Below are 12,417 nucleotides of genomic sequence, written 5' to 3' on the forward strand. Positions count from 1 at the left end.
GGGACGGCCAGAGCCCAGGGGTGGTGGTTGGAAGGGCAGGGGCCAGGTTCAGAGCTTGCACCTCAGGATTGCGGTGGGGAGAAAAAGCATTCTGATGGGTCAGAAGAAAAATTACATTTTAGTCCAGAGTAAGTTACTGACTACAATGCAGTTTTTCTTCATTTGCCTAAACAAAGGATGTTAGTACCTGTACAAGGTCAAATTCTTTACATATTAGCTACAACTCTGGAATCAGACATGAGTAGCTAATCCAATAACATGCAAGGAGGCTATGATAATTCCTTTGAACAAGAGAAGAAATTTCTGACCTCTTGCAGGCTCTAAGAATAAGCAGATAGAATGAAAGTATGCCTGGTTCACATGAGAATTATATTGGACTTCCAAAAGATTTGGGAGCATAGCATCCTAATTAATATATTCTGAAGTCTTTCTTACTCCCTCTAATTTATTGAGGCATACTTGTCTCAAAAATTTTTATTTTAAAACCAGCCCTACTTTCCCCACCTCTCTAGAAATGGAAAAAAGTTTTCAGTTATACTTACTAGCTGCTTTACAAAGGGTTCCTTCCACAGAAGAAATTTCACAATTTCCTTTTTTCCATTCACCTGTCTTGGTGTGCAAAAAGGCACAGGTGTCAACTAGATCCTCACCATCTTCTTGGTCTGTCCATTTATCAAATGTCATATTTGACTTATCAAACCACTTGAAACTTGCATCTGTGAGTTAAGAATATTTTTATCATTATGACAGTGTTAAATGGAGTTAAAAAGAAAGCCTAAGAAAAGGATCTGGGATTAAAGGTGGAAAATTACTAAGATATGTCTGCTCAAAACTTTTAGTTGTAGGATTTAAATTAGGAGGAATATATCTTGTGTACCAGCAAATGAGAGGTACTGGCTCAAAGAGGTTCTACGGAAGATCCTGTTTTTGAAAATACTAAAAACATTTTCTTGGGGGAAATAGCCAAGAAAATTAAAATATTAATAGTAACCTTAGTAGTTCCATTTCAGTAATAATGCATGTACTTTCTGTTTCCTACAGGGACAATAAATACATTTACATAATATAACCTTGATAGTTCAATCTAGCGATATCCTACAGTTGACACATTTATGACACTACCATATTACAAAAATGCTGAGCCTAGAACCATATTTTAATCCGGACAAAAGAAACACAGCTGCTCAGGAAAGAGTTGCAGTATAGGTCATAGGTGCACACTGAAAATAGAATACCCAGAGACTACAGGAAACAGCAACTTGAACTACAGAACTGAAGAATCTCAAAGTTACCAGTTTTGTTACCATTAAAAAAAAAAAAAAAAAGTGGTTTCCTACAAGGTAAATATTACTTACCATCTGTGTCAAAAAACATGCCTAGTAGGATATCATCTGGGCCTTTCCATTGCTTTTTCAAAGTCTCCAGTATAAAAGCATTTTCTTCTTCATTATGTATGCTTACCATGTCTGCTCCTGAAATTATTTTTAGGTAGAAATAAAGTTACCATGTTTCCAGAATCCATGCAGATCACAGGAATTATATAAAAATTATGCATTATAATACATTTACCATAACGTATTATACTTTCACACCTTTTTAAGTTTCAGCTTGAGAATATGCACAATTTTGAAGAGACAATATATTCATGAGTAAAGTAAAGTGATGTGATAAATTGAGCACAACAATTTTATATTCTCATTTCATTTATGTAGAGTTGGTAATTTACAGACAAGGGAACAAAACATCACGGGAGGCTTCAGCAATAGAACATATTTTCTGCATCTCTCCACTTCCCTTTTTCCCATCACCTCTTCCTCAAGCAACCACGGTTTCTCCTTTGTTTACTAGTGTAGGGAGGAGAAGCTCTGACCAAATCTAGGAGAACTGAAAACTATGAAGTCAACTTGCCAGAACAGTTGCAAGACGTGAAATTAAGCAACAGTCTCTGACTTGCCTCATTTAACTGGCCTTCGTGTGCCTGCTGCCCAAAGCCTTACATGTACATATTCTGTGGTCTTTAGAAAATTCCTGGTTAAGGAAAATGATCAATAAAAGAGGTCTATCATTGGATAGTTAATCACAATTTCATGTGATTCAAGAGTAAAGAGCAGCAGCGATCTATATTTTATATCTCCCATACATTAGCTTTTGTGGTTCTTAAAGTCTATAAGCTACATATACATACAAGCATCCTATAAATATCAGGAGTAACTACTTTTCCAAGAGATATTTAACCCTGTTTCCTTACCTAGACAAAGATTCTCTTGCAAATTAAAAAGCATTTCACTGTCTTAATTGGATAATACTTTAGAGAAAATGCTAGTAGAGTTAGTTCCTTTCATGATATTCTGTTTTTTCAAGTGAAGACAGTTGAATAAATGATGACATCAAGGCTTGTGCTCAAAGCAGCCAGAAAGCTGGCAGGGAGGATACATCTAATCCCTGGGTGTAAGACAAAAAAAAATAATAATGTAACAGCCTTTCAGGTGTACTCAGCTAAATATGGAATATAACACAAAAATAATAAACATAGGCCTTCTCAGCCTCAGTAATTTAGAGGTAACAATTTTCCCATTTCCCAATGATAAGTTGTTGATCCTACATATATTTTACAGTGTGGAGACTTTCTGTACTATAACTAATGCAAGTACATGGAGAAATAAGGTACTCTTGCCTACTATTACATTCTTCCAAAATCATCCAAACTTAACAAAGTCTCCTGAAAATTCCAGAATATTGTCTTAGTTCAGTGGTTCTCCACCTTGAGCATGCATCAAAATCTGGAGGGCTTCCAACTGGAATGAGATGGGGCCTGAGAATTTAAATTCCCAACAAGTTCCCAGGTGATGCTGATGCTGCTGATCCAGGGACCATCCTTTGAGAATTACAGGTGGCTTAAATTGTAGGCTACTATATTTATGACATCGACTCTAAAGTTGATAATATTTTGTAATAAGTTAACAGTTAAATGGAAAAGACAGAGCTACTATGTACTGATATACTAAGAAAAATTTTTATTAAATGATTACTTTTATATCTTAAAAGAAGCTTACCAAAAAAAAAAAAAAACCCAATAATTTTAACAATAGGGGAAAAGAAAATTACTATAGGGCCAAAAAGTCTCCCCTAAACCATACTGGATTGTTAGAGAAGAAAATCACAAACCAGGCAGACTGCAGCTCTATTATAAATAAAGAAGCCAACACCTTAATGGAAGAAAAATAATTGTTTCAAGACTGTAAAAGACAGTTCACCCTCACAGAAGGAAATCTAACAAAAGAAATGTGTGAGAAATGCAATCTCACTGGTAAAGAAATGAAAATTAAATTAAGCAGCCTTTCAGACTTCTAGATTAAACAGTGTTGGCCCTGGGTATAACAAAATAGAAACTCCTCGTGGTTAGGTGGAGTAAAAATTAGTACAACCTTCTTGGAAACAATATGGCAAGATGTGTCAAAAGCCCCTAAAAGGGCACGTATTTGACCCAGCAATCATTGGCTCTATGCTCAAATAGACACAATCATTAATGTTCACATGTTTGTGACACTGAAAGATTGCAAATAATTCAATAGCCAATATTAAAGGATTAATTAAATCAATTATGGCATTTCTATATACTGGATTAATACACAGTTATTAGGAAATATGCATTACATTTTTGCTGCCACAGACATCTTTAATGGAAAATGCAAATTACGGGACAGTTTGCCAAATATGATCCCTTTTTTTACATATTAAAAAAATAGAGGGGGCGCCTGGGTGGCGCAGTCGGTTAAGCGGCCGACTTCAGCCAGGTCACGATCTCGCGGTCCGTGAGTTCGAGCCCCGCGTCAGGCTCTGGGCTGATGGCTCAGAGCCTGGAGCCTGTTTCCGATTCTGTGTCTCCCTCTCTCTCTGCCCCTCCCCCGTTCATGCTCTGTCTCTCTCTGTCCCAAAAATAAAATAAAAAACGTTGAAAAAAAAAATTAAAAAAAAAAAATAGCTGGGACGCCTGGGTGGCTCAGTAGGTTAAGCAGCCAACTTCAGCTCAGGTCATGATCTCACAGTTCGTGAGTTCAAACCCTGCATAGGGCTCTGCACACACAGCACAGAGCTACTTGGATCCTCCCTCTCTCTCTGCTCCTCCCCCTCTGGTACTCTCTCTCAAAAATAAACCTTAAAAGGCACACTGCATTAAAAAAAAAAAAGAAAAAAGTATTTATTAATATAAATTTGCCTGGGGTGAAATGTCTAGGATATTTAACCAAAATGTTAACAATCATTACATTTCCTTATTAGGGTGGTGCGATTTAGGGTGATTTTGCTATATGTTTAAAATATTTGCTCATGTATTTTTCTGTTTTTTAATAGTGATTGTGCATATTACAAAGAACTTTTAAAAGAAAAATCAGATAACAATACTTTAATCCAAAGTTAGGATTCAGCAAGGCTCTCTGAGCCATATCTCCATTTTGAAAAACTCTATGATGGTTTTCTTATCATTTCCAGCTGCCTGCCTGTTAAATGTCGCACAGACTTTTAATTTGTTTCACCCTGATACTTGTACTCACTTGTAAAATGTGACCAAAATACCACTCTAGAAAAATTCTCAAGGGAAGTATTTAACTAGGTTATAGTTTTGGCTTAAGTGTTCAGAGAGGAGTTTTTCATCCTTTTCTTTGACCTTGTGGAAGCCAAGGGAACTTTAATGATTCTTAACATTGTAATCTAATTAAATACTGTATAAACTTAAATTACTGTGTCAGGCAAATAAGACACACTTTCATTTTCTTTAACAAATGACAGGGTAAGTACCTGGAGAATGCATGTGCTCAAGAAAGATTTTTTTACAGTGCATTACCAGTGACACTACCTGCTGAGATATAATATGGGTCTTCAATTCTTTTTATAGCTAGTGACATATCTCACAAATCATAAAAAAGAAATATTGAAAATATTTATTTTTTCTATTATAATGATAACATAAATTAAAGGTAAATGTTGCAAAATAAGAAAAATGTTAGCCTCTCACAATTATTTACCTAAATGAATAAGGATACCAAAAATAAGGAGAGGTAATATGAAGTAAATTATACAAAACACTGGGAATATTTCTAAAGATAGCTCACTGCAGCACAAAAGGTAACAAGTCACTTGTTTTCTAAACCCCTAATGACAGGTTTAACATACGATTTTGTATAGCTGGCAAGATTTTATAAATCCCAATGTAAATACTGTAGTATTATACCTTATGCTTTTTCTTCTTCATACATAGCAAAACACTGAATTTATGTCTACCTACGACTCTTGACCAAAACACTGGTGTAGCCAAAAATAAATACCAGTGTTATTAACTAATTTTAGCTAATTTTCTGATTCATTAATGAACTGGGTATTTCCAGAGTAGAAACAAATATAGAGGACTTTCAAATAAATGTAAGGTTGGGGCACCTGGGTGGCGCAGTCGGTTAAGCGTCCGACTTCAGCCAGGTCACGATCTCGCGGTCCGTGAGTTCGAGCCCCGCGTCAGGCTCTGGGCTGATGGCTCGGAGCCTGGAGCCTGTTTCCGATTCTGTGTCTCCCTCTCTCTCTGCCCCTCCCCCGTTCATGCTCTGTCTCTCTCTGTCCCAAAAATAAATAAACGTTGAAAAAAAAAAATTAAAAAAAAAAAATAAATAAATGGTAAGGTAAAGAGAAATGTATGAGAAATTTTTAAAAATCCAATCAGTAAGACAAACTGAATTTATAGATTTTTAACTGGGGAAAAGAGATATTTTTCTTTAGACACAAGATAAATTTTATAAGCAAATTTGAATATAACAATTTAAAATTCCTGGGGCCTCTGGGTGGCTCAGTCCATTAAGCATCCAACTTCAGCTCAAGCCATGATCTCATGGTTTGTGGGTTCGAGACCCGCATCAGGCTCTGTGCTGACAGCTCAGAGTCTGGAGTCTGCTTCAGATTCCGTGTCTCCTCCTCTCTGTCCCCTTTCCCTGCTTGTGTTCTCTCTCTCTCAAAAATAAATAAACATTTTAAATTCCTTAGTGGCTGCCCTGCTTGAACAAGTAGAGTTAATGGACTCCAGAACAAGCAATCAAGGTCAAATCACAAAGTTTCTGGCTGTTTCCAATTCTGTTTTGCTTTGCTAAAGAAAAATGGCAACCAGTAGTAATTTTGCCTCTGTAAAGTAAGCATTTGCTTAATTGCTAAAGATAAGTAGTAAAACTGGACAGTGAATTCTGACATAGTGGTTCATACAGGCTAGTAAGAGTATAATAGGTCTTTTCTAGGCTCTCAGCCTCCCAAATAATGTCTGTTATTGAAATCTACATGATACCTAGTATAAATATTTTTTAAAAAGATAGAAAATTGTTATAGGGGAAGTCCCATTTGAAAAAATGCCTATTATTCAATTTTTGAAAAAATATTTATTTTGATAGAGAGTGTGTGAGCAGCTGATGGGCAGAGAGAGGGAATCCTAAGCAGGCTCCACGCTGTCAGCACAGGGCCTGCCTGACTCGGGGCTCAAACTCACAAACCGTGAGCTCGTGACCTGAGCTGAAATCACGAGTCAGATGCTTAACCGATTGAGCCACCCAGGCAGCCCTCAATTTCTTTAAAATGAAACCATACTGGTAGATTCAAAATGTCTTGTTTTCAAAGAGCCAATGTTCAACACCATTTGGCAGGTATGAGTTTTTCAAAGGGAAACAATATGCATTGAGTACTACATGGCACTTACCAGGATTAAAAACCTCTATGCTTGGGGCGACTGGGTGGCTCGGTCAGTTAAGTGTCCGACTTCGGCTCAGGTCATGATCTCATGGTCCGTGAGTTCAAGCCCCGCGTCGGGCTCTGTGCTGGCCGCTCAGAGCCTGGAGCCTGTTTCAGATTCTGTGTCTCCCTCTCTCTCTGCCCCTCCCCTGTTCATGCTCTGTCTCTCTCTGTCTCAAAAATAAATAAATGTTAAAAAAAAAAAAAAAAAACCTCTATGCTTACATTCACTCCTATGATAAGTGAATATGATTTGATATTCTTCCAAAATGTTGTATTGGTCGGTTGTTAGATTTTTTTTTTAAGGTAAAGGGCATTTCTAAATGCTGGAGTTACTGATGAGTCTAAGATAAAATTTAATGAAATAATCAAGAGATTTTAGATCTCATGCAGTAATAAAAAACACCTCTAAAGAATCAAGGACTCTCCTATCACCATCACAGGTATTTCAGTTGAAAAAGTTACTAGTTCACATCCTAGTTTCAGTTTGAACTTCCAAGTATCACAACAGTTAGAGACAACAACAAGGATGCACTTTGGGCCAAACAGCCAAACATATAAAGAACACCCAAGCACACCTTTTTAAAAATACCATTTTTATTTAAAATATTTCACAATGTGAAGTTGTAAATATATTTTCTGGAGAACACTGAATGTATTGCTAGCAAATAGCCTTTTTCTCTTTTTTCTTTCTCTTTCTTTCCTTTTCTTTCTTTCTTTTTTCTTTAATTTTTTTTTATTTTGAGAGAGAGAGAGAAAGAGAGCATGAGCAGGAGAGGGGCAGGGAGAGAATCCCAAGCAGGCTCTGAGCTGTCAGCGCAGAGCCCGAGGTGGGGCTTGATCTCACGAACGATGAGATCATGACCTGAGCTGAAATCAAGAGGACAGTCAACAGACTGAGCCACCCAGGCGCCCTTCTCCTTTTTGTTTAACATACATTTCTTTACCACAGTTTCACTTCATGGTCCCATTTGACTTCTGCCCACACTACATACCTGAAACAGCACTTTCAAGGCAGAATAACAGAGTGTTCTGTTAGACCTTGCTAGACCCTGGTTTAAATCCTGGCTCTGTCACTTACTACCTGTGTGACCTTGAACAAATAAACTGCACTTAGTTTGTCCCGTTGATAAAAGGAGGATAATAAAAAAACTACCTGATAGGTTTGTTATGTTCATTAAAGCCAGGTAAAAGTATATGATGTGCCTAAGCACAGTGCCTGGCACAGAGTATGCACATTAAATGGACACTGCTGTTGCTAAGTTTCTGGCACAAAGCTTTGGACAGTACTGGCTAACAGCTGTCTCCCAACTCAAAGGTTAAGTATATGCCCAATTCCACTTATGGCTTATGTATTATACAATAAAAATGGTCCATTTATTACAGGGACCCAGGTAAAAGCGAGATATGACAAAACTATTTGTTTATTTTTGAGAGAGAGAGAGTGAGCGAGCGAGCATGCAAGCGGGGGAGGAGCAGAGAGAGAGGGAGACACAGAATCTGAAGCAGGCCAGAGACTCCGAGCTGTCAGCACAGAGCCCGATGCGGGGCTCAAACTCACAGACAACAAGATCATGACCTGAGCCAAAGTTGGAAGCTTAACCGACTGAGCCACCCAGGCGCCCTGACAAAACTATTTTTTCAAGGAATTAGTCAACACTGTTTAAAGACTGTGAAAAAAAAAAGGAATGAACTCCTTACCATGATCAGTACACTGATTTCTGACGTCCTCTATGCTTTCTACTTTGATGGCTTCTTGAAGAAAAATGTAACAACTGTCTTGGAACTGAACCCAGGTAGATGAAGGACAGTCTATATGGGAAAAAAGAAACCCTGTTACATAACTTGAAAAGAATTCCATGAATTCCTAAAGATAGTAGATATTAAATTTTCAAAGAGAAAAAGAAAGGCAATATCCCTTGTTAATTTAGCAACAAAGCTCTCAGTCTTTGTCAAAAGAAATCGACTACTGTGATGGGAATTTATTTTTCTCCATTCTATATATGGAAGAAGAGAAATGTGCCAATGATTCTCTTCTGATTTGACAGAACAAAGTTACAAGCCTTTAGGGTGTTTAGAAATTCAGACATGTAGATTACAGCATTATTACCAAGGCAACAAACTATCAAGAAAGACAACCAATAGAAATACAAGCTCTTTGTGAAGGTTGTCTTTGCAGTATGTAGTAACAATTTCAAAGTCTCAAGAGTTTATAAGACCTTTCTTAAAAATTATACTTCCAAGAACAGAGAACAAATTGCTAGATTATGAATATTCAGACACGTTTTCATATTGCACAGGAAAACAAGATTGATGTTCTTATGAATGTTTTTAGTTTAACATCTCATCAAAGCAGATTCGTTGAACTTAGTTCTGTGAAACAGAACCATCTCTCTTCCTCCATTGCTGCAAAGGGAAGTGGCACCTCTTTCGTCTCTTGATCTCTTTTCCTGTTCGTTATAAATGTGTACATCTGGGGGCACCTGGGTGGCTCAGTCGGTTAAGCATCCAACTTCAGCTCAGGTCACGATCTCGCGGTCCGTGAGTTCGAGCCCCACATTGGGCTCTGGGCTGATGGCTCAGAGCCTGGAGCCTGCTTCTGATTCTGTGTCTCCCTCTCTCTCTGCCCCTCCCCCGTTCATGCTCTCTCTCTGTCCCAAAAATAAATAAACGTTAAAAAAAAATTTAAATGTGTACATCTGTAAACCTTGGCTCTGGAATTTCATTAGTATTAGAAGCAAAAGTAAAAGAGCTTGATTTCACTGGCCAGAATGAAGAAAACGGAGGAGGATTTTACTGAATTCCAGTGAATAAAAGAAGCATCAGGCATTAATCTTCCCTATTTCCTTAAGCCTCTATAGGGAAAATCACTATGATTTTTCCTGGTTTTATTTTTAAGTTTTGTTTGTAATTTTGGTATACACAAGTAAAAGAATCCCTTACTACAAAGATCAGGACTTAACCTCAGAGCTATGTTAATTTAAATTCAACAACTTGACTTTACTAAGCTCAGAATATAGCAAAGACCATTAGCTGTCCCCAGTACTTAACCTCAGCATTTCTTTTCTGGTGTATTTATTGAGTTTTATTTTGTCTCATTTCATTTCACTTCATTTCATTTCCATTTCATTATTTCATTTCATTTCATTTCCCTCAGTTTCTTATATAGCACAAAATACACGGCCACCAAGCTAAACTGTTTTCCAGTCTTCTAGTAACTTCTGAATAATGAGCTGTGAGCTGAAGTGAAAGGTGCAAAATTGCCTTTAAAAGTACTTTCAAAGTGTGTTCCCTGGATCATACTTCCCCTTTCCCACTGGCTAACGTGTACTCAGCCATCTTTAATCATATGAACAATGGAAACAGCCTAAGAAGAAGAAAGCAACAAGACAGAAGGATCCTACATGGAGCCATCATATCACACTTGGATTGTTACGAGACAGAAAACAAACTTCTATCTTGATAAGCCATTGTTAATTCAGGTCACTGTACAGCATCTGGGTCAATATTCTAAATAATACCACAGGTTACTTAAAATTGCCTCCATGGTGAGACCTGAATTTTTCCTGGCCTCATACTGCTACATTTAGTAGTTAACTCATTCAAGATGGGGGTGCCTGCCTGGCTGACTCAGTTGGTAGAACACGTGACTCTTGATCTTGGGGTTGTAGGTTCAAGGCCCACGTTCAGTGTAGAGATTAAAAATAAAAAATCATTCAAGATGTACTAGCATAAGGATAGGTGTCTCAAGATACAATTTATTTTATATACAGGTTTTTTCCTTCCTGCTGTTCTGTAAGTACTTGCATGACACCTGTGACTACCTTGGCTTGAACTCTGGTAGGAATCTAGAACTTTCTCATTGTGGTGGCTTAAAGGTAGTTGGTAGGGTATTTTAGCAACAGTTATATAATGAAACATTAAGTATAAAAAAAAAAAATCTGGCTGTAAAACTGTATGTGCAGTATGATCTCAGGAGTTAAAAAGCAAGAAGTCCAGAAAGGTTTAAGAATTGGAGAGGCCAGACACACATCTGTAGGGGAAGCGTTCAGGGAGGACCTGAAAACAGAATGTGTGGTTGAAAGTCTGTAGGTGGAGGAGCAATGCCCTTAGATCCTCTTCCTACGAAACAGTACTCAACCATCATACTTTCATTATATACCTTTGCTGCCCTCTTTGAAAGTCTGGTTCTTACTCAGAGGAACTTTTCTAGATTCACATATAAGTGAAATCATATAATACCTCAAGGTATTTTTAATTTCCTCTTTGATTTCTTCATTGACATTGTTTCATACCATGTTGTTTAGCCTCCATGTGTTTGTGGGGTTTGGGGATTTTTTTACCTTTTTTTTTTTCTCTCTTGTATTTGATATCTAGTTTCATACTAGCTATGTTATCAGAAAAGATACTTGGGGCGCGTGAGTGGCTCAGTCAGTTGAGCAGCTGACTCTTGATTTCGGCTCAGATCATGATCTCAAGATTCCTGAGATCAAGCCCCACTGTCAGCACGGACCTTGCTTGGGATTGATTCTCCTTCCCTCTCTCTGCTCCTCCCCTGCTCACACACATGCTCTCTCTCAAAATAAAGAAACATTTAAGAAAAGATGCTTGATATGATCTCAATCTTTAAATTTATTGAGACTTGTTTTGTGGCCTAACATGTGACCTAAGGTGAGAATAGTCCATCTGCATTTGAAAAGAATGTGTATTCTTCCCTTGGGTCTGTATGTATCAAGTCCATGTGGTTTAATACGTTAAGGCCGCTGTTTCCTTATTGATTTTCTGTCTGGATGATATATTCACTGATATAAGTGGAATGTTAAAGTCCCCTACTATTATTGTATTACTGTCAATTTCTACCTTCATATCTGTTAATATTTGCTTTATATATTTAGGTGCTCATATGTTGGGTGTACAGATATTTGTAATTGTTATATTCTCTTGTTCGATTGATCTCTTTATGATTATGTAATGCCCTTCTTTGTCTCTTGTTAACAGTCTTTCTTTTAAAGTCAGTTTTGTCTAGGGGTGCCTACGTGGCTAAATCGGTTAAGCATCTGACTCTTGATTTTGGCTCAGGTCATTATCCCAGGGTTGTGGGATTGTGCCCTGCATCAAGCCCCATGTCAGGCTCTGGATCAGCTTGTGATTCTCTCTCCCCCACTCTGCCCCTTTCCCCTGCTTGTGTGCTCTAAATAAATAAATAAATAGTCTGTTTTGTCTAAGTATTGCTACCCAGCTTTCTTTCCATTTCCATGTAATATCTTTTTCCATTTCTTCACTTTCAGTCTATATGTTTCTTTAGGTCTGAAGTGAGTCTTATAGGCAGACTGTAAATGAGTCTTGTTTTGTTTTTGTTGAAGCTCTATGCCCAATGCGGGCTTGAACTCACAACCCCAAGATCAAGAGTCGCATGCTCTACCAACTGAGCCAGCCAGGTACCCTAGGGGTCTTTTTTTTTTTTTTTTTTAAATTTATTTAGTCACCCTTTGTCTTTTAACTGGAACATTTAGACCATTTACATTTAAAGTAATTATTGATAGCTATGTATGTACAGCCATTTCGTTAATTGCTTTCTGGTTGCTTTTGTAGTTCTTTCTGTTCCTTCTTCTTTTGCTCCTTCCCTTGTGATATGACTTTCTTTAATGTTATGTTTGGATTCCT

The 12,417-nt window shown here is 37.5% G+C and overlaps 1 protein-coding gene across 1 annotated transcript in view; it reads right to left on the reverse strand.

Moving 5' to 3' along the window:
• Positions 1-12,417, reverse strand: part of LY75 (lymphocyte antigen 75) — a 136,436-nt gene that overhangs the window by 7,529 nt on the left and 116,490 nt on the right. Inside the window, exons 35-37 of the mRNA XM_040476390.1 lie at positions 8,455-8,565; positions 1,356-1,472; positions 543-716 (exon numbers count right to left, since the gene is read on the reverse strand). Coding sequence (XP_040332324.1) covers positions 543-716; positions 1,356-1,472; positions 8,455-8,565 — 402 coding nt within the window. The remainder of the gene's footprint in view (positions 1-542; positions 717-1,355; positions 1,473-8,454; positions 8,566-12,417) is intronic.

The sequence above is a fragment of the Herpailurus yagouaroundi genome, unplaced genomic scaffold (genome assembly GCF_014898765.1).
Source record: "Herpailurus yagouaroundi ecotype Mexico unplaced genomic scaffold, PumYag 140, whole genome shotgun sequence".
Lineage (NCBI taxonomy): Eukaryota > Metazoa > Chordata > Mammalia > Carnivora > Felidae > Herpailurus > Herpailurus yagouaroundi.